General features: G+C 44.3%; 2 protein-coding genes and 1 long non-coding RNA gene across 11 annotated transcripts in view; 1 reads left to right on the top strand and 2 right to left on the bottom strand.

The window, feature by feature from the left end:
• On the bottom strand, positions 1–22170 carry Fam228a (family with sequence similarity 228, member A). 2 transcript variants are annotated; one of them, XM_087553112.1, is made up of 9 exons: positions 21825–22170; positions 21454–21574; positions 12172–12240; positions 10699–10887; positions 9374–9461; positions 9083–9257; positions 4127–4271; positions 1122–1258; positions 1–309 (listed from the first exon to the last, which is right to left on the bottom strand). In XM_087553112.1, the coding sequence occupies exons 2-9, from the start codon at positions 21544–21546 to the stop codon at positions 285–287; spliced, it is 921 nt and encodes a 306-aa protein (XP_087409238.1). In that variant the 5' UTR covers positions 21547–21574; positions 21825–22170; the 3' UTR covers positions 1–284. The 2 variants fall into 2 exon arrangements, with proteins under 2 accessions (XP_087409238.1, NP_001014096.2); NM_001014074.2 differs by having other exon boundaries at positions 2–309; positions 21454–21560; positions 21825–22108.
• Positions 21995–26896, top strand: part of LOC134479113 (uncharacterized) — a 10304-nt gene continuing 5402 nt past the window's right edge. Inside the window, exon 1 of the long non-coding RNA XR_015622885.1 lies at positions 21995–22303. This is a non-coding gene — a long non-coding RNA (uncharacterized LOC134479113). The remainder of the gene's footprint in view (positions 22304–26896) is intronic.
• Positions 26520–26896, bottom strand: part of Fam228b (family with sequence similarity 228, member B) — a 32071-nt gene continuing 31694 nt past the window's right edge. For all 8 annotated transcript variants that reach the window (XM_087551901.1, XM_087551898.1, XM_087551900.1 and 5 more), the window contains one exon: positions 26520–26792. In XM_087551901.1, coding sequence (XP_087408027.1) covers positions 26786–26792 — 7 coding nt within the window. In that variant the 3' untranslated portion in view covers positions 26520–26785. The remainder of the gene's footprint in view (positions 26793–26896) is intronic.

Genomic DNA, 26896 nt, shown 5'->3' on the forward strand with positions numbered 1-26896 from the left:
CTTCCATTCTCCCCACTTTTATTTAAATATAATCATGGCTGAATCAACTGAGGATACAATTCAGTGTATTGAGATCGCTTTTAAAGACCCATCCCTTACTGATCCAGATACTGACCCCAGCACCCCAGAAAAGAGCCTTTACTTGGTACACAAAACTGAAACAACCAGCATCCTGCTTATCTCCAGGGAGCTCTGAAGAAGCAGGCACAGCCTGTTGAGCGAACCAGCGCCAGCCTTCCTGGGTTCGGGGAGCGTGTCTGTTGGTTCTGAAGGTGCAGCTGACGTCAGGGCGAGTTGCTGTAGACAGCCCTGTGTGGAGTAGGGCATGAGAACCCGGCCAGGTTAGCGCTCTGAGGTCACTCACACAGCTACACATCCTCACTCCTACGCTTCCCAGAACTGTGGGGACTTTAGTCCTCACTAGGAGCAAGTGTGAGTAGTACTGAGTCCCTATCGCTCAACAATCAGGATACCTTAGATTTAGGACACAGGAGCGCTCAGAATCTGAGTCCTATGACTTTGATGACTAGAGAGGGTAGAGCCAGCAACCCCAGTTGTCTTCTTCACCCAGTGACCCAGATCTGCCTCTGAGGAGGTCAAGTTCTCTTCCCAATGAAATGTAAGCCCAGCTTTCTAGAGGACATGAGGAGACTCCTCCTGTCACCAGGAAGCAGATAGCCCTCACACAACTACAAGTCTCCCCTTGGTGAGGAGTTCCTGTCAAACCCCTTCAATGCCCACAGAGGCAACATGCAGATTTGACTCCCGCTGCCATTCCTGAGTATCTATGAGGAGAGTGCCCCCTCACACTCCTGCAGGAGTGGACTGAACTTGAATAAACCCCTCATACCTTTGAGCTGGGGACTGCCCCCAAGCCAGCACAGAGCCCTTTTGAGCAGCAAATACTGGGAGATGATACAGTTGTCTTGCTGTTAAGTGTTTCAACGAAACAAAAACACCACACAGACCTCCTAGATGACAGCCAGAACCTAAACTCTAGCTGCTATTGTTTGGATATTCCCTGCCATAACTTCCTACCTAGAGAGAAGCTACGCCAGCAGTATTTTCAGTTGCATGTAAGAGGTGAAGGGGTGAAGCTCTATGACCACTGGAGGCCTGACCTGGATGCCTGCTGCAAGGAGGCCAGATGCTTCCCCAGGATCTCAGCTGTCATCACTCTTCTTCCCACAAGTGGTGTCCCCTGCGGACTGTCTGCTGCCGCCCAGGAGCGTGGTCTCTGTGCTCGGGTCCCTAAAGCCTGTTCACAGAAGAAAGGGGCTGTGTGTCAGTTAAGCAGACCCCATGAGAGGAAGGACCCTGCAGACCTATCCTCGCACCTAGCCCTCCTTCCCTTTCAGACAGGTTCCTGGCCAGTCTGCTTGCCTCACCTCTGTGAGGTGATAAGCCTTCCATTTCTTCATCTCCACACACCTTTATGGTATGCAGAAGTAACTAGCTGTCCCCAGAGCAATCCCCTCACTGCGTTCAGTCCCTCCAGGGACTGCCTTCCTCAGCACCTTTGCACCCTACAGTTAGAGACAGCCATGTGACTGGGTCCTGAGAAAAGAACTTACTGCCTTCTGTCCTGTCCCACATAAAAACGTTTGCAGGATGAGTACTCAGAAGCCAGGTACTGAAGATGGCAAAGACCCCAAGGTGCTAAAGGGGGACAGCCTGCTGACCTGCAAATCTACTGACTACTGGTATCTGGACAGAAATGAGACTTGCATCTAAAACACTCTCTCGGGCTGGAGAGATGGCTCAGCGGAATGATTAAGAGAGAAAACACTCTCTCCAGTTTTCTTATCTTACAGTGACAGCAGGGAGCCTCCTCTACCATGATGTAGAATCCACATTGGGGCCTAAGACACATGAACTGTATCAAAGGAAAAAGCTTCTACACAGCAAAGAGGAGAGTGGAGAGTGAAGACAGATGGGGGCAGACAGACACACAGACAGTAGGATGTGTATACATAAACTCCCATCCCAGCAGCCATGTCCAGCTTGTAGAGAGAGGACTACAATGACTGAGGATCACAGGAACAAGGCCCAATGCAAAAAACAAAAGCATAAGCATCAGGAGGGCTTTTGCTATTTCTGTGTAACTTGGTAACACAGTTGTTGAGTGTGAGCTCTGTAGATAACAATGTCCTGTCTCAATATCTCAAGATTGGATCTGCCTGAAGGGAGACTTTATTTCTAAAGAGACCTAAGAATATCACAGCTGAGTATAGGTTGAGTCACAAAACATCTGATTACCTGCTGAGACTAGAGATTTGTATGCCCAGCCCTACACGGAGCACCATTCTCAATGCCCCACCAACCACCATCAAGGCTTGGGACACTGAGGAAGAGGAAGGGTAGAATCTGAGAGCCAGGAGTAGTGTCACAGCACCAGAGAGGCAGAGGCAGGTGAATTGCTATGAGTTTGAGGCCAGTCTACATAAGGAGTTCCAGGATAGCCAGGGCTTCATAGACTGTCTCAAACTATATATAGATCTAGATATAAATACACAAAAGAATGCATGTGTGCGTGTGTGCATGTGTGTGTGTGTGTGCATGCGTGTGTGTATGTGTGTGTATCATAATGGAGAGCAATGCTACAACTTAGCAAGGCTGTGGCCTTCATGAAGTCACAACAGTGAATTAGTCAGTCCAGCAAGAATTCTGGCAGAGCTGGTGGGATGGGGGTGATCACAAGACCCCATGCCTCACTGAGGGGCTATTGGCAGTTTATAGCTGCTGAGGAAGGGAGAGTCTTCTTTGCTCTAATGTGCTGCAGTAGTAGGTTCCCCACAGTGTGGGTGGCCCCACAACCTTAGGTATATGGGCAGCGCTAACCGAAATTAGCAGGTTATCCAAGGAGAAGTAGACGATAATGACATGAATTTGGGAAGGGGCTATGTTGAGAGTGGTTTGGGAGGGGGAGTTGGGAAAACTATGGGGTAGATATGATGTTTCATTGTATATGTGTATGAAATACTCAAAAATAAAGTTAATGTAACAATTTCTGAGGTTCAAGCTGGAGAGGGACCCGTTCTGGCTTTCAGCATGAGGCAGAGGAGACAGGAGCGGCCTGTAGAAGAGACATCCCCTGTGTGCTGTGTGCTGCAGTCCCAGGGCTCTAAACTGCAGGCTTCAGGGGAGGAGAAGGGGGAGAGAAAGAGGCCAGGAGCCTGTGCAATTGTTAGCCCTGTATGCAAAATCTGTGCTGAGAAAATTCCTTTTTAAGAATTTTTAAGAGCTCACTGTGTCTCCATCCCTTCTCATAAGCTTCCTTATTAAATTTCCTATTATAACTTAATTAAGAACAGTTTTTGTTGCTGCTTGGGTAGTGTTTTAAGATAAAAGTCTTGCTATGTATCCAGGCTGGCCTCAAATTCTTTTTCATTTTTAAAAATGTTATTTTAGGTGTATGGGTCTTATTTTATGTGTATGGGTGTTATTTTATGTGTATGGGTGTTATCTTGTATGTATGGGTGTTTTGCCTGTGTGTGTGTTCGTGCACTATGCACATGCAGTATGCACAGAGACCAGAAGAGGGCGTCAGATCTCCTGGAACTGGAAAGTTGTTAGTCCCTATGTGGGTGCTGGGAATCATCCTGGGTCGTCAGAAAGAGCAGCCAATGTTCTTAACGGCTAATTCATCTCTCCAGATGCTGGTCTAGGAGTTTTCTTTCTCCTCCTGCCAGAATCGCAGGTGTGCACCATCGTGCCCGGCTACTACGAGCAAAACAACGTTTGATCTGTTTTCAGTGTACTGAGTAGGGAATGGTAGGAAACTGTCAGAGGACAAAGGGTGGGAAAGAGGAGAGTGAAGTTACTGGTGAACCAGCTCTGGCCAGTCTTCTTGGCCCTCACCTTGTAAAGAGAGATCCTCACTTGCGGGGCTCAGGGACCCACCTAGGCTGTTTCAGGTCTCCTCCCTGCTTAGGCAAAGGAGTTGAACTCCAGGTGTCCCATCACCTCACTGCAGGAAGTGAGCGCTCCCTGTGCCTCCGCCCTTCCACTCCTCACTTTGGCTACTGTCTCCTCTGCTCTGCTCCTGTCTCCTGGCTTTGCCAGGCTGGCACTGGTGCTCCCTGCTTGGTGGGTATTGCAGCCCCACTCCCAGACCTCAGCTTACCAGGCCCTTCTTTTCAGCCCCTTTGTTCTGCTGGCTGAGCTTTGAGGCATGGAACTGCCTTTCAAAACCAAGCTGGCTTCGATTAACAGTCTTCTTCTCCTCCTTAGGCAGATGGGGCTTTAACGCATAGCTCACCTTTTCAGAACTGAGGAAAAAGAGAAGAAAAATCATCTCAACTGGGCACAAACAACTCCACCATCAAACATTATTGAATGAACATAATGTTCATTTTGTAAAAAGAAAGGGCTGGCTAGACATCACTGGTGCCTGTCCATCTGCTCTGCTTGGGATAATGTTCCCTAATGGTTTATATGGGGATGCTGTGGACCTTTAAAGGACGAGGTTAGAGTAGGAGGTGCTGAAGTCTGGGGGTGAGAGGGGCTGTGGAACCCTGGTCTCTTCCTTTCTCTTTCTCCCTGTTTCCTGAGCAGCCTAATCCTACAATGCTACCCTATCAGAGACCCAAAACAATTGAGGCTACTTGATTGCAAACTTTATCCTTCCAAACTATGGGCTAAATAAACCTTTGGTCAGCCGAGTGCCACAGGGGACCCAGGCTAACACAACTATCAGCTGAGTCGTGAGACTTTCTCCAGCTGGGGCTGAGGCTGCACGTCAGTCCTGAGACCAGGCTTGGAAGGGAGCCATCAGGCAGCCTGTGGATATTCAGACCAGGAAGCCAGGGAGAGCTGCACATCTATCTCCTTGGCAGCACAGGCACAAAGCAGAGAGAACAGGAACAAAGCAGCTCATCAAGGAGAAGCGATGGTGAGCAGCACAGCCTCAAGGAGGAGAGGACAGGGGCTGTGGTCCTCAATTAGCCTGGCTTCTTGCTGATTACATAAGGGGACTCTCTAATGTGCCCTGCCTTCTCCACTGTTTTACTTGACAAAGATTCTGCTTTTTGCAATCAACTGTCCCTGGTTAGCCTAGTGTTTCACTCTAAGTTCTTTCTTTCACTAAATAAGGCTCCCTCTGGACACGTCCTCTCAGAGTTTGCCTATCCCTACTAAGGAGATAAACCTGCTCTTTCCTTGTTCCTTATCTGTCTCATAAGAATTTGTTCCTTGCCTATCCACTGGAAATAGGACACAGCCCAGCTGTTGTGGGTTGCCCTACTGCTGTCTGTATTTGATGTTAATTAGGAGGGGCTGCTCCTAATGAGGAGTGGGTCACATCCTCAGATGACCTCACTGAACCTTCTCCCCATTCTGACTGGTCAAATAAAGGCTAGAGCCTGTGGCTGGGCAGTGGAGGGGAAAGATGGGACAGGAAGTCTCAGAGAATGGAGGAAGAAGAGGGGGAAGGAAGATAGAACAGAACCACATGGCCTGGAGAAGCCACAAGTAACAAGAGGTCTCATAGTTGGGGAATAAATCAATATAGTGATAGATCTGCTCAACAGAGACATATAACTTATGAATATAGTAGCTATATTATATGCTCTTATATGGGCTTATGGGGCAAGAAATTACCACAGCATCCAGCACTCAAGGTCTGCTTGATGAGGGGTCATTACATTTGCCTGTGTTAACATAGCAGGCGACCAGCTATGTTACTGGTCCAAGAAACCCAGACAATATTACTGATGCCAAGAAGTGCATGCTGACAGGAGCCTGATGTAGCTGTTTCCTGAGAGGCTCTGCCAGAGCATGACAAATACAGAGGCAGATGCTCACAGCCAACCATTGAATGGAGAACAGGGTCCCCAATGGAGGAGTTACCCCATAAGAACAACAATATCAGCCAACTAGAGCTCCCAGGGACTAAACCACCATCCAAAGACTATACATGGACTGACCCATGGCTCCAGCTGCATATGCAGCAGAGGATGGCCTTGTTAGGTACCAATGGGAAGAGAAGCCCTTGGTCCTGCCAAGGATGGACCACCCAATGTAGGGGAGTGTCAGGGTGGGGAGGCGGGAAAGGATGGGTGGTTGGGTGGGGGAGCACCCTCATAGAAGAAGGGGGAGAGGGGTTAATGGCTGGGAAACTGGGAAAGGGGATAACATTTGAAACGTAAATAAAAAACTATCCAATTAAAAAAAACATAGCAGGCAATGAAGGAACAAAACACATGACAGCCTGGCACACAAGAGAATTGTAACCAGTTGATTTAACCCAGAGCTGTGTGACTAGTACGTATTTCTTTACTTTAAGGAAAAGGGCTGTCTAGGCTTCTTTGGCTATAAGGTCCAAACTCCACTCTGAGGGTTATAGGAAGCCACTGATGAGTTTTCCTTTGGGAAGTGGTCCTTCAACGTTTTAGGTGGAAAAGGCCAGAATAAAGGTAGGCTAGCACAGTGTGACCTCGAAGACTGAGGAGCTGAGAGGGAGCATGGAGAGAGGACAGTAAGAGAAAGCCTCCTCGCAGAGAAATTCTGTAATTGTTAGTGTTTAAATAAAAATGGTCTTAACAGTGAAAGAAACTGAGCGCAAGGGCAGGGGATGGAATGAAGCAGCGCTGCTCTTTCTGGGGACGCAGGATAGAGAAGTGAAGGGTGGCCACCTGTAACCCAGCACTCGAGAAGCAGAGCTGGGGTGGAGAGCGTAAGGCCAGGCTATGCTATAATGCAAGACCCTGCGTCAGAGCAAAGGGGGAAAGTGGATGTGTGCCTCCATGCAGGGGAAAGCTCTGCCGAGTGTGTCTACTGCAACAGCCAGAAAGAAGCACACATCTACTTGGACTGTTCCTTACTGTGCAGTCACTGGACAGCTAGGAGCAGCGCCAGAGAGGGAGAGACTTGCAGGAGGGAGTGCTTGTCTGTCTGTCTGTTTGTTTGTTTGTCTTTGAGATCCACTCACTTCTATGTTTTGCCTCTATGTGTATCTATGTATCACATGTATGCAGTACCCATGGAGGTCAGACGAGAGCATTGAATCCCCTTGGAGCGGTAGTTATGGACAGGTGTGAACTACTGTGTGGGTGCTGGGATTTGAACTTGGGTCCTTTGGAAGAGCACCTTCCCATACAGCCTTACTTCCCTAACAGTGAGAATTGTCTCCAAATACTAGTCTGTGGGCAAAGCCAGTCCTAACGAAGTCCTCAGTACAAAGCATTTTCAGGTCCCACATACCAGTAAGTGCCGTGTATATGCTTCATGTATGTGGTGCTGGGAATAGTCAAAGGTATTCTTACTTTGTTACTATTACACATACTTTAATTTTCTGGCTAGATATAGAGAAATAAAAATGATTTGTAAATTGACTTTGTACTTGATAATCATTTCTAAACTTTATTAGTTTTAATACTTTAATTAATTGAGAATCTCATACATGTATCTATACAATGCACTTTGTTCACGTCACCCCTTACTCCTCCCTGTGGGATGATGTCACAGGTGAGGCAGGTACAAGATAGGAGGAGGCCTGCCATTGGACGAGAAGGAAGGATGGGCGGGAGAAAAGTTTGAAGGAAGAGGAGGAGACTGGAATGGAAAGGAGGAAGAGACAGGAGGGAGAGAGAGAGAAGCCGTGGCAGGACAATATGGCGGGTGATGTTAAGATTCCACACTGTATGTTACAAATGTTTTTAAGGGATGAATGTGTATTGGGCTTTGTATGTTTAGGTGGGCAATTATATCTTATCAATTGGGTCAAAGGTTCTTGTGTTGTGTGTTCTTTCATGTAGTGATTTAAGTGTAGGAAAGTGTGTGGCGGCTGGTCTGGGCCGCCACAGAGTTGGGATGTGTGTTTCTGGCATGGAAACCTGCCTTGGGAACTAGATAGGTAGAGAGATTGCTGCCGGGTTCAGAGAGAGGCCTTCGACAGTGTGATATGGGATGGAGCAGAGCAGGTGAGAGGCTTTGCTGACTGAGAATTAAGATATCCAGCAGATATCTTGGGGCACTGAGATGCTGGACCTAAGTGGGGTAAAAGACAACCATATTTTTTTATCTTTTATATTTTTACTACAACATCTCCCTTAGCTCCTCCCAGATTCATTCTTCGTCCCTCACCCACTCCCAACTTAATGTCCTTTTTTTTCTTAAATAACCCACTAAGTCTGATTTGTGCTGCCCATACACTGGTGAGGGGTGGGGGTTATCCACTGCAGCATGGTCAACCTACCAAGGGCCACGCCCTCAGGAAGAACGTATTCTCCTTCCTAAAATCATCAACTGGGCTGGAGAGATGGCTCAGTGGTTAGAGCACTGACTGCTCTTCCAGAGGTCCTGAGTTCAATTCCCAGCAACCACATGGTGGCTCACAACCATCTGTAATGAGATCCGATGCTCTCTTCTGGTGTGTCTGAAGACAGCTACAGTGTACTCATATACAATAAATAAATAGTAAGAAAAAGTCATCAACTGTCAATAGTCCTGTAGGATTCCTTTACTTTTAATATTTTATTAATATTTCAGAATAGCCAGGGCTGCACAGAGAAATCGTGTCTCAAAAAAAAAAAACAATTATTTATAGACTTCTGAGTTTTTCTATGTAGAGTATTATCTGTTAAATACAAGGGGATTTATTTACTGTTTTCCATTTTTTTTTAACCTTTTATTTCTTTCCCTTGTCTTATCAATGAAGATCTCTGGCTCCAAGCTGAACTAGAAGAGTGAGTTTCTTTGGTTCATAAGCTCATAGGGAAAACTTTGTTTTGCCATGATCTCTACAATTTATAGAACTCTACTGAAAATTAAGTAAGTTCATTTCTATCTCCTTAAACTGTGCTAATTTGGGGATTGTGACTAGATTTTTAATTATATTAATTTTTTACATTTAGTGAAACCATTATGACTCTTTCTATGTTAATGTGAAAAATCACAGTGGTTTCCAAAAACTACTTTGCTATACACACTTAAAAATATATTGACTCTACCACCGGAGCCTAGTGGTCACCAGCCCCTTCCCTCCTCTGGGCTCCCTTTTATTCTCTTTCTGGATCCTTCTAGAGCTCCTCTTCCACCCACCCCACAGCTCACCCCCACCCCTCCCTGCTAGCTGGCTTACCCGGCTCCCTTGTACTTGTTTCTGCCACAAGGCTTATTCTGCACGAATCGTGCATGAAGTCTCTGCCTGTCTCTGGGAACGGTGCAATGGGACCTGAGCGGGAACTGGGGTGATCTGGTGAAGAGGAGACCCTTCTCAGTTTCTTTGGCTTCTTTTTGTATGCCAGGCTGTTTTCCTATAGGAAGACACGAGCAAAATCAAACTCTTTAAAAACTAGTCCGGTGCTCTTGGGGGGGACTGTTTGACACTTAGCTGTGTCTGCAATGCAGCCTCTGGTTGGTCGCAAAGCACCTCTGCCACGGTGGTAACTGGGTCCCTTTGCTTCTCTGAGCGCTTGCTGTTTTTGAAACAGACATTCACACAATGGAGATGGTTTGGTCTACAGAAATAAAAAAGAGAGAGAGACTCTTGAGGTCCCCACTACAGTTTCTGGTGAGAGTTTAAATCTGGAACCAAGTGCAGGAGTGTGACCCTTACAACACCAAAGCCAAGACTGAGGACTGACGTCAGCCCACAGCACCATGATGAGCCTGCCTGCCTCCGCTGGTGGGGATGTTCCACTGAGGGTAAGTGCTGATCAGAGACAGGCCTACCCACACGGAAGACACCGCCCTCTGCAGTGAATCACCACATCGGTCAGTATTTGCTCAGCCAGTCCGTGCTACACCAAGGCCAAGCTCTGCCCTCATGGTTTCTCAGTGCAGAACAGACCAGAGCCACCAATGGTAGCTTGGTTATGAGAGGCTCCACTCATCCCTCTAGGGGCACAGACAGTGTCCTAACCAGTCCTGGGAGGGAAAAGTCCTCCTTGGAACACCACCCACCGCTCTTAACGTGGCGAGAAGAGCAGGGTAAGGAGCATGAGAGTACTGGGGTATGGGAGGCACAGAGGCCATTAAAAGAGGTGGGTGTCCTCCCATAAGATAAGCCTCAGGAAGAAGGCTCATTCGATCTTCTCCACTCCTCAAAGATCCCATGCTTTCATTTCAAGACACTTGGATTACTTCCGCAGTTCCAGCTCTTAGACATTTAGGAATTAATATCCGATGCATATTTTCTGAAGTTATGTCTCTAACACTCTACCTACACTCTTCCATGTTTCTTGTAAATACCAAGGAGCAAAGGTCCTATGGGACACTCTTGGAGCCAGCAGAGTTAAATTTGTTACTGCAAACAGGGACATGAATTCCTGACCTCAAAGTGGAAAACAATTTTAAAGCCAGACGCTGGGATGCTGTACTTCTATAAAGTCACAACAAAGAAAGAACTATCTGTCCCTAAGCTTAGTGGTCACCTGACTGCATGGCCATGCCATCCCCCTCTCCCACTCACTCTCCGGGCCCTGCTCAGAACTGGGACTTGCCGTTGACCCCAGCCTGGTAAGCAGAGCTGAAAGGTCAGCCTGGGCAGTGCTGGAGACTCTGTGCTTCTGGACCAAAGGAGCAGGATACAGAGTCTCAGGCACCATCACCTTCCTCTTCTACCTCCAATGTGGACCTAATGCCTGGAGCTGTGAGCAGCATCGGGTACACGTTAGGACAGCAGAAGAGAACAACAGGAGAGAAAGAAAAACAAGAACATCATAGCTAAGTAAAGGAAATGATAAAACCCAGTACCGGTTCATTTGTGTGCTTTAAGCAGTATTCGTATTTCACTTGACTTTTTCCAGGTCTTCTATATGAAAATAATTTTTCTATGATTCTCTGCTGAAGGGGCTGTGCCACATTTTCAACCCATTTCTTATGCAGCATCTCTTTCCTTCTTTCCTTAAAGACAGCCTCGTGCTGTAAATATGTATCCAACTTCTAACAATGTAATATAAAAAGACAAATTACAAACATTTTCACTTATTACCATTTTCTTAGTGAGGGAGGGAACACCCGCTCCTAAGTTCTGCAATCCTTTCTGCCTACTCCTTCCATCAAGTGACTGGACTGCAGAACAAACTTCAGAAAGAACACAGGACAGGAAGAAAATATGGAAAATTCTAAATCTCTCTGCACCTTCGGATTGAACTGTTATCCAACTCGTAAACCAAATTAGATTTTCCTAACTCACCAAATTCTTATTTCTTTCTACAATTTTCAAAATGTTACCCAGTCACACATTCCATATCTAAGATTCGCTGCCACAAGGTCTGTGCCTGGATGGAAAGAGCAGCTTCAAGTCAGCAACCTAGCAAGTCACTACATTTGCCCAATACCACTCTCTGCCCTCTGCTGCTCTGACACGCAAGTGAGAAGTTAGGGCAAGAGACTAGTCACTGCCTAGCCCAGCACTCTCTCACAGTGTAATCAATAAACTGTTGCGAGAGAGAATGTAATTTATGACACAATAAAAATGCCAAGGAATTATTATAATACTAAATTTCAACCTTTTAGATGAAAATTAACTCCTTTAAAGCTTGTTAATCCCATAGAGATTATTAATCACTTAACTGGTCATTACCCTTAAATACTAATTAATTGCTGGCGGTTTTATATAGTCCAATACAAAATGGGAAAGTAAGGAAAAGAGGCAAGTTTTGGTAGAAAAAATGCTCTGTTTAGTACAAGACCAAAACGGGGAGCAGCTAAAACAGTCACTCAGACTTCTCAAGGGCACGCAGGGACATTTCAGTGACCCCACAAGGAGATTCTCAGTGCTCCTTGGCTTCAAGGTGTGAACCTGAACCAGCAGTGCCTCATTTGGCCTGCAGGTGAGTCTCTGGCATTTATTACAACTGAATGCTGCCGTCTCCCGGACTCACGTGCTGGCTGCGGTTTCCAGGTGGTGAGGCTATAGGGTAGGATGGAAACTTTAGGAGGCAGGGCTGGCAGATGGAGACTCTGGCCCCTTCATCCCTTCCGCTTTGCTTCCTGGACACCCAGAGGTGAGCAGCTCTCCCACTGCCTGCCACCATGCACAGCTCTAGCACAGACCCTCAGTATGGATAGCCCCTGTGAGAGAGTCCCTGGGTCTCTGAGCCAAACACATCTTCCCACTTGGAAGCTTTTTCATCTTCCCAGCAGAGCATGGGAGCCGCAGCTCTTGGCCAGGCCGCTTGGCATTGCACCAGCTCCTCAGGACAGTGTGAAGCCAGAGCTTACCTTCACAATGTAGTTTTCCCTAAACAAGATTGCATGCACAGCTTCGTCGATGTCTTCTCTAGCTAATTCCTAAAATCAAAATTGAATGGTAGGTCAAAAGTTCTGAAGGAACAATCAGAATGACAAATACCAGGGCGATATTCCAATATCGCTAGTACAAATCTAATGCCTGTATCTAAAAACATAGTTTTAACTTGTTACTGTGGAAAGATTTAAATTCTATTCTCCATGAACCCACAACCTAATACTCACTCTTACTTCATATAAACCCCTACTCATTTTTCTGTCCTCCACCTAGACTAATTTGAAACCCATCCCTGACATTATATCATTAAATTGTATTTTATTAATGTTCCGAGAAGCTGGGGCTGGAGAGATAGCTCAGTTGTAAGCACAGACTGCTCATGCACCAGATCTGAATCCCTGCACCTGCGTCCGGCAGCTCAGCTCACAGCTGCTGGAACTCTAGCTCCATGGAATCCAACACCTCTGGCCTCTGGACGCTGACCTCTGGACGCTGGCCTCTGTAGGCACCTGCACTAACGCACACTTTTACATAAAATGAGCGCTCTCTCTCTCTCTCTCTCTCTCTCTCTCTCTCTCTCTCTCTCTCTCAGACATTCTTATAAGTATCTCTTAGGAGCCCCTTGAAGCGTTGCCTTCTGCCAGGTCTCTTCGTACATCAAAACCTCAAGGGCTGGGGGTGTGGTTCAGTTGGTGGGATGTCTGCCTGGCAGACATGAAGCCTTCTAAGCTCTCAGTTCAAGCCCTAAAATGGCACAAAATAGGTGTGGTAGTGTTAAAGGCCAGCCTGGGTTACACGAGGCTCTGTCTCAGAAAACAAACAGCAGAACTCAGAAAGTTCAATTTAGAGCTCAACTCAGAAAAGTAGAAAACTCAACTCAGGGAAATTGGCCCAGAGCCTCAGAGCTGTGCAGAAGCAAGACGTTTGCATTATGAGTCTGAGAACGGCAATGTACCAAACGCTCACTACGGTGTTTTGTCATCACCGTGAGCAGCTCAGCAGTTTTCCTACTGACATGCTAAAAGAGGAACAACTGGAAAGGCCATGCAAATCCGGAGTCTAGAAGACAGACACTGTTACCTAAAATAACAGCCCCTTGTGAAAACTCTTAGAAATTCTTAAAATTTTGTTATTCAACTGTGGCTCCTCCTTCAGTCCTGCCTCGCTGAATGTACCAAAACCAACTAAATCCTAACTCAGGCACAACCCCTGTAAAGAAAAGAAGTCTCAGAAGGAGAGTCGCATTTCTACACCCATAACTTGTGCTCACATGAAATCCAAAGTGCTATCTGATCGACTCATTGGACATTCCCCAACGTAAGTTCTAGAATATGTACAACTTTACTTTAAAGCCTAGTCAAAATTATCTTAAGATGGCAAAGGAGAAAACGAATATAAAACAAAATCCCCGATACTATACTATAAACACAGAATAATCACTATTAGAGAAGCACAAACACATATGCTGGTAAGTGTCATTGCTATTCTTATCACGTGGTTTAGCCTTCTTAGTAAGATTATAGGAAATGAACACATGTAATATACAGTCTTGGCCAACAACTCTCTTTATGAAAACAGTTAGCTAGGAAGGATAGCACATAGCTTTACTCCTACCACTCTGGAGGCAGAGCCAGGATCTCCAAAAGTTCTACGTTAGCCTAGTCTGCATAGCAAATTCCAGACCAGCTAGGTCCACTATAAAACAATAATAGTGACGGTAGTGGTGGTGGTGGTGGTGGTGGTGGTGATGAGAAGCTGTCAAGATGGGTCAGCCAAGGTAGCAGCTCTCTGCTCCCAGACCCGGTGAGAGAGAGACCCAACCGCCTGGTCAGGTGGGCACTCCTGAGGCTGCAGAGCGGAGGAGACCACCAACACTGCTCACCCCTGCCCACATCCCTGGCCCAAGAGGAAACTGTATAAGGCCTCTGGGCTCCCGTGGGGGAGGGCCCAGGAGCGGCAGGACCCCTGCCTGAGACACCGCCGGAACCTGAAGGAAACAGACCGGATAAACAGTTCTCTGCACCCAAATCCCGTGGGAGGGAGAGCTAAACCTTCAGAGAGGCAGACAAGCCTGGGAAACCAGAAGAGACTGCTCCCTGCACACACATCTCGGACGCCAGAGGAAAAAGCCAAAGACCATCTGGAACCCTGGTGCACTGAAGCTCCCGGAAGGGGCGGCACAGGTCTTCCTGGTTGCTGCCGCTGCAGAGAGCCCCTGGGCAGCACCCCACGAGCGAACTTGAGCCTCGGGAACACAGGTAAGACCAAATTTTCTGCTGCAAGAAAGCTGCCTGGTGAGCTTGGGACACAGGCCCGCAGGAACAGCTGAAGACCTGTAGAGAGGAAAAACTACACGCCCGAAAGCAGAACACTCTGTCCCCATAACTGACTGAAAGAGAGGAAAACAGGTCTACAGCACTCCTGACACACAGGCTTATAGGACAGTCTAGCCACTGTCAGAAATAGCAGAACAAAGTAACACTAGAGATAATCTGATGGCGAGAGGCAAGCGCAGGAACCCAAGCAACAGAAACCAAGACTACATGGCACCATCGGAGCCCAATTCTCCCATCAAAACAAACATGGAATATCCAAACACACCAGAAAAGCAAGATCTAGTTTCAAAATCATTTTTGATCATGATGCTGGAGGACTTCAAGAAAGACGTGAAGAACTCCCTTAGAGGACAAGTAGAAGCCTACAGAGAGGAATCGCAAAAATGCCTGAAAGAATCGCAAAAATCCCTGAAAGAATTCCAGGAAAACATAAATAAACAAGTAGAAGCCCATAGAGAGGAGACACAAAAATCCCTGAAAGAATTCCAGGAAAACATAAATAAACAAGTAGAAGCCCATAGAGAGGAGACACAAAAATCCCTGAAAGAATTCCAGGAAAACACAATCAAACAGTTGAAGGAATTAAAAATGGAAATAGAAGCAATCAAGAAAGAACACATGGAAACAACCCTGGATATAGAAAACCAAAAGAACAGACAAGGAGCTGTAGATACAAGCTTCACCAACAGAATACAAGAGATGGAAGAGAGAATCTCAGGAGCAGAAGATTCCATAGAAATCATTGACTCAACTGTCAAAGATAATGTAAAGCGGCAAAAGCTACTGGTCCAAAACATACAGGAAATCCAGGACTCAATGAGAAGATCAAACCTAAGGATAATAGGTATAGAAGAGAGTGAAGACTCCCAGCTCAAAGGACCAGTAAATATCTTCAACAAAATCATAGAAGAAAACTTCCCTAACCTAAAAAAAGAGATACCCATAGACATACAAGAAGCCTACAGAACTCCAAATAGATTGGACCAGAAAAGAAAACCTCCCGTCACATAATTGTCAAAACACCAAACGCACAAAATAAAGAAAGAATATTAAAAGCAGTAAGGGAAAAAGGTCAAGTAACATATAAAGGCAGACCTATCAGAATCACACCAGACTTCTCGCCAGAAACTATGAAGGCCAGAAGATCCTGGACTGATGTCATACAAACCCTAAGAGAACACAAAGGCCAGCCCAGGTTACTGTATCCAGCAAAACTCTCAATTAACATTGATGGAGAAACCAAGATATTTCATGACAAAACCAAATTTACACAATATCTTTCTACAAATCCAGCACTACAAAGGATAATAAATGGTAAAGCCCAACATAAGGAGGCAAGTTATACCCTAGAAGAAGCAAGAAACTAATCGTCTTGGCAACAAAACAAAGAGAATGAAAGCACACAAACATAACCTCACATCCAAATATGAATATAAAGGGAAGCAATAATCACTATTCCTTAATATCTCTCAATATCAATGGCCTCAACTCCCCAATAAAAAGACATAGATTAACAAACTGGATACGCAACGAGGACCCTGCATTCTGCTGCCTACAGGAAACACACCTCAGAGACAAAGACAGACACTACCTTTCAGAGTGAAAGGCTGGAAAACAACTTTCCAAGCAAATGGTCAGAAGAAGCAAGCTGGAGTAGCCATTCTAATATCAAATAAAATCAATTTCCAACTAAAAGTCATCAAAAAAGATAAGGAAGGACACTTCATATTCATCAAAGGAAAAATCCACCAAGATGAACTCTCAATCCTAAATATCTATGCCCCAAATACAAGGGCACCTACATACGTAAAAGAAACCTTACTAAAGCTCAAAACACACATTGCACCTCACACAATAATAGTGGGAGATTTCAACACACCACTCTCATCAATGGACAGATCATGGAAACAGAAATTAAACAGTGATGTCGACAGACTAAGAGAAGTCATGAGCCAAATGGACTTAACGGATATTTATAGAACATTCTATCCTAAAGCAAAAGGATATACCTTCTTCTCAGCTCCTCATGGTACTTTCTCCAAAATTGACCATATAATTGGTCAAAAAACGGGCCTCAACAGGTACAGAAAGATAGAAATAATCCCATGCGTGCTATCGGACCACCACGGCCTAAAACTGGTCTTCAATAACAATAAGGGAAGAATGCCCACATATACGTGGAAATTGAACAATGCTCTACTCAATGATAACCTGGTCAAGGAAGAAATAAAGAAAGAAATTAAAAACTTTTTAGAATTTAATGAAAATGAAGATACAACATACCCAAACTTATGGGACACAATGAAAGCTGTGCTAAGAGGAAAACTCATAGCGCTGAGTGCCTGCAGAAAGAAACAGGAAAGAGCATATGTCAGCAGCTTGACAGCACACCTAAAAGCTCTAGAACAAAAAGAAGCAAATACACCCAGGAGGAGTAGAAGGCAGGAAATAATCAAACTCAGAGCTGAAATCAACCAAGTAGAAACAAAAAGGACCATAGAAAGAATCAACAGAACCAAAAGTTGGTTCTTTGAGAAAATCAACAAGATAGATAAACCCTTAGCCAGACTAACGAGAGGACACAGAGAGTGCGTCCAAATTAACAAAATCAGAAATGAAAAGGGAGACATAACTACAGATTCAGAGGAAATTCAAAAAAATCATCAGATCTTACTATAAAAACCTATATTCAACAAAATTTGAAAATCTTCAGGAAATGGACAATTTCCTAGACAGATACCAGGTATCGAAGTTAAATCAGGAACAGATAAACCAGTTAAACAACCCCATAACTCCTAAGGAAATAGAAGCAGTCATTAAAGGTCTCCCAACCAAAAAGAGCCCAGGTCCAGACGGGTTTAGTGCAGAATTCTATCAAACCTTCATAGAAGACCTCATACCAATATTATCCAAACTATTCCACAAAATTGAAACAGATGGAGCACTACCGAATTCCTTCTACAAAGCCACAATTACTCTTATACCTAAACCACACAAAGACACAACAAAGAAAGAGAACTTCAGACCAATTTCCCTTATGAATATCGACGCAAAAATACTCAATAAAATTCTGGCAAACCAAATTCAAGAGCACATCAAAACAATCATCCACCATGATCAAGTAGGCTTCATCCCAGGCATGCAGGGATAGTTTAATATACGGAAAACCATCAACGTGATCCATTATATAAACAAACTGAAAGAACAGAACCACATGATCATTTCATTAGATGCTGAGAAAGCATTTGACAAAATTCAACACCCCTTCATGATAAAAGTCCTGGAAAGAATAGGAATTCAAGGCCCATACCTAAACATAGTAAAAGCCATATACAGCAAACCAGTTGCTAACATTAAACTAAATGGAGAGAAACTTGAAGCAATCCCACTAAAATCAGGGACTAGACAAGGCTGCCCACTCTCTCCCTACTTATTCAATATAGTTTTTGAAGTTCTAGCCAGAGCAATCAGACAACAAAAGGAGATCAAGGGGATACAGATCGGAAAAGAAGAGGTCAAAATATCACTATTTGCAGATGACATGATACTATATTTAAGTGATCCCAAAAGTTCCACCAGAGAACTACTAAAGCTGATAAACAACTTCAGCAAAGTGGCTGGGTATAAAATTAACTCAAATAAATCAGTTGCCTTCCTCTATACAAAAGAGAAACAAGCCGAGAAAGAAATTAGGGAAACGACACCCTTCATAATAGACCCAAATAATATAAAGTACCTCGGTGTGACTTTAACCAAGCAAGTAAAAGATCTGTACAATAAGAACTTCAAGACACTGAGGAAAGAAATTGAAGAAGACCTCAGAAGATGGAAAGATCTCCCATGCTCATGGATTGGCAGGATTAATATAGTAAAAATGGCCATTTTACCAAAAGCAATCTACAGATTCAATGCAATCCCCATCAAAATTCCAATCCAATTCTTCAAAGAGTTAGACAGAACAATTTGCAAATTCATCTGGAATAACAAAAAACCCAGGATGGCTAAAGCTATCCTCAACAATAAAAGGACTTCAGGGGGAATCACTATCCCTGAACTCAAGCAGTATTACAGAGCAATAGTGATAAAAACTGCATGGTATTGGTACAGAGACAGACAGATAGACCAATGGAATAGAATTGAAGACCCAGAAATGAACCCACACACCTATGGTCACTTGATTTTTGACAAAGGAGCCAAAACCATCCAATGGAAAAAAGATAGCATTTTCAGCAAATGGTGCTGGTTCAACTGGAGGGCAACATGTAGAAGAATGCAGATCGATCCATGCTTATCACCCTGTACAAAGCTTAAGTCCAAGTGGATCAAGGACCTCCACATCAAACCAGACACACTCAAACTAATAGAAGAAAAACTAGGGAAGCATCTGGAACACATAGGCACTGGAAAAAATTTCCTGAACAAAACACCAATGGCTTATGCTCTAAGATCAAGAATCGACAAATGGGATCTCATAAAACTGCAAAGCTTCTGTAAGGCAAAGGACACTGTGGTTAGGACAAAACGGCAACCAACAGATTGGGAAAAGATCTTTACCAATCCTACAACAGATAGAGGCCTTATATCCAAAATATACAAAGAACTCAAGAAGTTAGACCGCAGGGAAACAAATAACCCTATTAAAAAATGGGGTTCAGAGCTAAACAAAGAATTCAGAGCTGAGGAATGCCAAATGGCTGAGAAACACCTAAAGAAATGTTCAACATCTTTAGTCATAAGGGAAATGCAAATCAAAACAACCCTGAGATTTCACCTCATACCAGTGAGAATGGCTAAGATCAAAAACTCAGGTGACAGCAGATGCTGGCGAGGATGTGGAGAAAGAGGAACACTCCTCCATTGTTGGTGGGATTGCAGACTGGTAAAACCATTCTGGAAATCAGTCTGGAGGTTCCTCAGAAAATTGGACATTGAACTGCCTGAGGATCCAGCTATACCTCTCTTGGGCATATACCCAAAAGATGCCTCAACATATAAAAGAGACACGTGCTCCACTATGTTCATCGCAGCCTTATTTATAATAGCCAGAAACTGGAAAGAACCCAGATGCCCTTCAACAGAGGAATGGATACAGAAAATGTGGTACATCTACACAATGGAATATTACTCAGCTATCAAAAACAACGAGTTTATGAAATTCGTAGGCAAATGGTTGGAACTGGAAAATATCATCCTGAGTGAGCTAACCCAATCACAGAAAGACATACATGGTATGCACTCATTGATAAGTGGCTATTAGCCCAAATGCTTGAATTACCCTAGATCCCTAGAACAAACGAAACTCAAGACGGATGATCAAAATGTGAATGCTTCACTCCTTCTTTAAATGAGGAAAAAGAATACCCTTGGCAGGGAAGGGAGAGGCAAAGATTAAAACAGAGACTGAAGGAACACTCATTCAGAGCCTGCCCCACATGTGGCCCATACATATACAGCCACCCAATTAGACAAGATGGATGAAGCAAAGAAGTGCAGACCGACAGGAGCCGGATGTAGATCGCTCCTGAGAGACACAGCCAGAGTACAGCAAATACAGAGGCGAATGCCAGCAGCAAACCACTGAACTGAGAATAGGTCCCCTGTTGAAGGAATCAGAGAAAGAACTGGAAGAGCTTGAAGGGGCTCGAGACCCCAAAAGTACAACAATGCCAAGCAACCAGAGCTTCCAGGGACTAAGCCACTACCTAAAGACTATACATGGACTGACCCTGGACTCTGACCTCATAGGTAGCAATGAATATCCTAGTAAGAGCACCAGTGGAAGGGGAAGCCCTGGGTCCTGCTAAGACTGAACCCCCAGTGAACTAGTCTATGGGGGGAGGGCGGCAATGGGGGGAGGGTTGGGAGGGGAACACCCATAAGGAAGGGGAGGGGGAAGGGGGATGTTTGCCCGGAAACCGGGAAAAGGGAATAACACTCGAAATGTATATAAGAAATACTCAAGTTAATAAAAAAAAAAAAAAAAAAGGATGGGTCAGCCAAGCGCAAGGCCCTGGGTTCGGTCCCCAGCTCCGAAAAAAAGAACCCCCCCCCAAAAAAAAAAAAGATGGGTCAGCCAGTAAAGGTGCTTGACACCATGCCTGACCCCCTGGGTTCAATCTCTGGGACACACTTGGTCCAAGAGATTGGTCCAAGACTCCTGAAAACTGTCTTCTGGCCTCCTGTCCCTGTGTGTTTGTTTGCCTTTTGCATACACACACATTCAGATAAATATAGTTTAATTTTTAAAAAGAGATCTAGATAATCTGTCATTGATAAGTCATTCTTTGAACTTTTTTTTCAGAAAATATAGACATGTTAATGATTCATAGCAGCTTCAATGAAATCCACTGCTCACAAATGCAAAAATATTAAACTCGTATTTCACAATTCTTATTGTCACCATGGCAAAAGGGGCAAGAAAAATTCTCAAGAGTTTTCTTTACAATGAGGCAAACGGTAGAATCCTGTAAAACTAAAGCAAAAGGGCAAGTTCTGGGCTGTCACGCTTGCCTACCTAGGCTACCTACCTGGCAGCCATGCTGTAGTTCAGGATGGCTTTTGGTCAAATTTGTACCCAGGCATTTCCTGGATCCTTCAACATACCTAATCTGAGTCATGAAATATTAGAAATATACATGTGGTTGAGGCCAAATTGGTCCTAAATTCAAGGGATTTTGTGTCCCATTGAAAGATGCCTCAAAAAGAAAATCAAGAGGCCTTGAAGTACTTTCACTCTAGTGAGCCCCATGTCAATCTTGACAGTGGATCCACAAAAGGAGTTACCACTTGGCCTCAGATAAATTAGCTTGCTTCTCATGAAAAGGAAGGAAGGAAGGAAGGAAGGAAGGAAGGAAGGAAGGAAGGAAGGAAGGAAGGAAGGAAAAGGACCACCCCCCCCCCCAAAAAGCTGTGCTATGTTACCTTCATTAGAGAAACAGACTCTGGCTCTGGCCATTCCTTTAGTTTCTCCACACTGAAATGTTCATTACAGTTGGAAGATTTTGTGTCAGCCATAAGTAGTAGAATCCCTGAACAAGAAAAACTGAGGAGACTTAGTTAGTCAATGTGGAAAAAGCATGGCCTTAGGGACTCGGAACTAGGTTTGGATGCCCTTCTTTCTTGTGTCCTAGAGACCCTCCCTCGCTATCCTGGGACGGAAGCAGACATTACTGGTTGCATAGCCCGATGCTGAGGGTGAGGCTCAAGGCAAGGAGGGATGGCTGCCTCAGGCTGCAGGCTTCCCCTCCAAAGGATGTTCCTGGACTGGTGAGTGGGTAAGGAAGTCAGTCTACCTTAGGCCTCAGACGGAAGCTCTTGCGCTGGTGGCTCCACCTTAGGTCCCACAAGCCTCCCCAGATGGTTACTCCTGCGCTGCTGACTGGTTACTTCAGGCCCACAGGCCTCCTCTCAGACCGATACTCCCAGCGCTGTTCGCTGGTCACAGCAGGACACAGGCTTCCCCTCCCAACAGTTGGACGCTCATGTGAGGGTCACTGATCACCTCAGGCCTACAGGCCTCCCAGGTTGCCTCAGGGCTGACCTACTCTCCCGCTGGTGGCTGCCCTGTTCACATTGCGTGAACAGCCAGTTCCGGTGGGTGGGTCTCAGCCTCAGTCGGTGAGTGTACAAAGCAAGGCCACGCGGTCTAGTTGCCCTGCGACACCAACGTCCCTGGAAAGGAGAAAGAATGGCGAATCCACAGAAAACTAGAACACTCTTTAAACTTAGCCTCTCTCCTCGCCTTTCGGAGGCATTTCCCCTCAGCTTATAGGTATGTGGGATGTCAGAGTCACTGGTTGAAGTTTATTAATAGTTACTGTTATAAAAATAATTTCAAAATTAAGTACAAATGTAGTATTTAATGAGTCGTGACAGCAAATCGTAACACCTGACAGATATTAAATATGGTAAAATATACAATGTAACAGTATCGCGTTCTGTGTGGTAGTTGTCCACCACCTTTCATACTTCATCTTAAGCCTATGTACCCAGAGGCTGACCTGGAACTTGGAATTCTCCTCCATCAGCCTCCAGAGGGGTAGGGGGATTACAGTCATGTACAACCAGGAAGAGATTCTTTCAAAGGAAATATCTGAGAAGTATTTGGAATTGCTATTCCCATCCAAGGACAGGGAAAGGAAAAGGAGTCTACTCTCCACCATCTGGAAAGCCCATCTTTGGAAACATGGAAGAACTACTTCTATATTCTGTTGTGGCTGAGAACTGTGTAGCAATAGGTAAAGCAAGACAGATTGTGTTTTCATTATTGAAATTGGATGAGGGTTTCTCCTATAATTACCTCTGTTTGTATGCATTTTTCTGAAATGTCTCACAATATTTTAAGTTTTTTTTATTGAGTTTTCACCTGGAACCATGTGTAGATTGAAAGATTTTTAAGAGACTGGATAACTGTTGGGGAATAAGGCAGATAATGAATATGGAGTGAGACAGTACAATCACTATCTTTTTTTAATTTATTTTTATTAGATATTTTATGTATTTACATTTTAAGTGTTATCCCCTTTCCCCCCTCTTCCAACACCCCTCCCCCTGCTTCTATGAAGATGCTCCAACTCCCACCTCAACACCCTGGCATTCCCCTACACTGGGGAAACGAGCCTTCACAGGACCAAGGGCTTCTCCTAGTGATGCCAGACAAGGTCATCCTCTGCTACATATGCAGCTGGAGCCATGGTTCCCTCTATGTGTACTCTTTGGTTGGCAGTTTAGTCTCTGGGAGCTCTGGGAAGTCTGGTTGGTTAATATTGTTGTTCTTCCTATAAGGTTGCAAACCCCTTCAGCTCCTTTTTCTAATTACTCCATTGCGGTGCCTGTGCTCAGTCCAGTGGTTAGCTGCAAGCATTTTAATCTGTATCAGGAGACATCCATATCCAGCTCCTGTCAACAAGCACCTCTTGGCATCAGCAATAGTGACTAGCTGCCTATGGGATGGACCCCCAGGTGAGGCAGTCTCTGGATGACCTTCCCTTCAGTTCCTGCTTCATTCTGTGCCCCTGTATTTCCTCCTGTGAGTATTTTGTTCCTTCTTCTAATGACTGAAGCATCCACATTTTGATCTTCCTTCTTCTTGAGCTTCATATGGTCTGTGAATTGTTTCTTGGATATTCTGAGCTTTTGAGCTAATATCCACTCATCAGTGAGTGCATATCATGTATGTTCTTTTGTGACTGGGTTACCTCACTCAGGATGATATTTTCTAGTTTCAGCATTTGCCTAAGAAATTTCATGTAGTCATTGTTTTTAATAGCTGAGTGGTTGCTCCATTGTGGAGATGTACCACATTTTCTGTATCCATTCCTCTGTTGAAGGACATCTGGGTTCTTTCTAGCTTCTTGCTATTATAAATAAGTCTGCTATGAACATAGTGGAGCGTGTGTCCTTGTTACACGTTGGAGCATCTTTTGGGTATATGCCCAGGAGTGGTATAGCTGGGTCCTCAGGTAGTACTATGTCCAATTTTCTGAGGTACCACCAGGCTGATTTCCAGAATTATTGTACCAACTTGCAATCCCATCAACAATGGAGTAGTATTCCTCTTTCTCTACATCCTCACCAACATCTGCTGTCACCTGGCTTTTGATCTTAGCTATTCTGACTGGTGTAAGGTAGAATCTCAGGGTTGTTTTGATTTGCATTTCCCTGATGACTAAGGATGTTCAACATTTCTTTAGGTGCTTCTCAGCCATTTGATATTCCTCAGCTGATAATTATTTAGCTCTATACCCCATTTTTTAATAGGGTTATTTGTCTCTCTAGAATCTAACTTGAGTTCTTTGAATATATTGGATATTAGCTCTCTATTCGATGTAGGATTGATAAAGATCTTTTCCCAATCTGTTGTTGCCATTTTGTCTATTGACAGTGTCCTTTGCTTTACAGAAGCTTTGCAATTTTATGAAGTCCCATTTGTCAATTCTTGATCTTAGAGCATAAGCCATTGGTGTTCTGTTTAGGAAATTTTCCCCTGTGCCCTTGTGTTCAAGGCTCTTCCCCACGTTCTCTTCTATTAGATTCAGTATATCTGGTTTTATGTAGAGGTCCTTGATCCACATAAAACCTTGGACTCGAGCTTTGTACAAGGGGATAAGAATGGGCCAATTTGCATTCTTCTACAGGCTGATCACCAGGTGAACCAACACCATTTGTTGAAAATGCTGTCTTTTTTCCCCACTGGTTTTAGCTCCTTTGTCAAAGATCAAGTGACCATAGGCATGTGAGTTCATTTCTGAGTCTTCAATTCTATTCCATTGATCTACCTGTGTGCCTCTGTAACAATATCATGCAGTTTTTATCACAATTGCTCTATAATACAGCTTAAGGTAAGGTGTGGTGATTCCCCCAAATTTTATTGAGGATAGTTTTCACTATGCTGGGTTTTTGTTATTTCAAATTAATTTGCAAATTGCTCTTTCTAACTCTATGAAGAATTAAGTTGGAATTTTGATGGGGATTGCACTGAATCTGTAGATTGCTTTCAACAAGATGGCCATTTTTACTATATTAATCCTGTCAATCCATGAGCGTTGGAGATCTTTTCATTTTCTGAGATCTTTGATTTCTTTCTTCAGAGACTTGAAGTTCTTGTCATACAGATCTTTCACTTGCTTGGTTAGAATCACACCAAGGTATTTTATATTATTTGTGACTATGCATTTGTGTTCTCTTATGGTCTGTCCAGGATCTTCTAGCTTTTGTAGTCTCTGTTAAGAAGTCTGGTGTAATTCTGATAGGTCTGCCTTTATATGTTACTTGACCTTTTCTTCTTACTGCTTTTAATATTTGTTTTGTGCATTCGGTGTTTTGACTATTACGTGACGGGAGGAATATCTTTTCTGATCCAAGATATTTGGAGTTATGTAGGCTTCTTGAATGTTCATGGGCATTTCTTTCTTAGGGTTAGGGAAATTTTCTTCTATAATTTTGTTGAAGATATTTACTGGCCCTTTAAAGTTGGGAATCTTAGCTCTCTTCTATACCTATTATCTTTAGGTTTGATCTTCTCATTGTATCCTGATTTCCTGGATGTTTTGCATTTTGCATTTTCTTTGGCTATTGTGTCAATGTTTTCTTTGGTATCTTCTGTCCCTGAGATTTTCTCTCCAGTATCTTATATTCTGTCAGTGATGCTTGCATCTATGACTCCTAATCTCTTTCCTAGGTTTTCTATCTCCAGGGTTGTCTCTCTTTGTGATTTCTTTATTGTTTCTATTTCCATTTTTAGATCCTGGATGGTTGTGTTTTCCTGTAATTCTTTAAGGGATTTTATGTTTCCTTGTTAAGGGCTTCTACTTGTTTACCTGTGTTGTCCTGTATTTCTTTAAGGAAGTTATTTATGTCCTTCTTAAAGTCCTCTATCATCATTATGAGATGTGATTTTAAATCCAAATCTTGCTTTTCCGGTGTATTGGGATATTCAGTATTTGCTGTGGTAGGAGAACTGGGTTCTGATGGTGCCAAGTAGTATTGCTTTCTGTCGCTTAGGTTCTTTTGCTTGCCTCTAGCCATCTGGTTATCTCTGATGTCAGTTGGTCTTGCTATCTCTGACTGGAGCTTGTCCCTTCTGTGGGCCTGTGAGTTTAGGAGTGAGAGCACTCCTGGGAGACCAGCTCTCTCTGGGCAGGCTTTGGGTCTGGAGAGCTGTGGGACAGCCTTAGCTCTGAGAGCAGATGGAGACTGAAAGGATCCTGTCCCAGGCTGCTCCATAGTTCCTGTGCCCTGTGCGCTCCTGGAGGGTCTGGTCTCTCTTTAGACAGTGGAGCAAAAGTAGAGTCTCGCTTGTGGGCTTAGGAATGAGAGTACTCCTGGGAGACCAGCTCTCCCTAGGCAGGCTTTGGGTCTGGAGGGTCTGTGGGATAAACCTCTGGGCACAGATGGAGACAGAAAGACTACAATTACTATCTTGAGGCTCAGTTTCAGTGGGGCCTGGGCAGAAAGAATAACTTAGTCACAATGAATTGAGACAGGCATCCAGTAAAAGTACCATTTTTATTGGATCCTTCGATGATACTTTTTAACTTCAGAAGAAAATATACTTTGGGGAAAGGGGCTATCATTTCTTAATCATCAGGGACAATGAACTAAAAATTGAGAGTTTATTGCAGATAAGAACTGAATGGTTCTGAAGTGTCTTCCTTGGTCCTTCTCAGAAGGATGCCTGCTGGCTGGTAACTTCCTCTAAAGCAGCTGTCTTCAGTGGGCCCTTGCACGGATCAAGAATCAGGATATGTGACTGTCATAACCTTTGGAAAGTAACAAAAGAAAGGAGTTGAGTGTGCCATAGCGGTAAAGTGCTTACAGGACCAGAGAGTCCATTGGCTAAGGGGAGCCAGTCCTTGAAGCCACA

The sequence above is a fragment of the Rattus norvegicus genome, chromosome 6 (genome assembly GCF_021556685.1).
Source record: "Rattus norvegicus strain SHRSP/BbbUtx chromosome 6, alternate assembly SHRSP_T2T, whole genome shotgun sequence".
Lineage (NCBI taxonomy): Eukaryota > Metazoa > Chordata > Mammalia > Rodentia > Muridae > Rattus > Rattus norvegicus.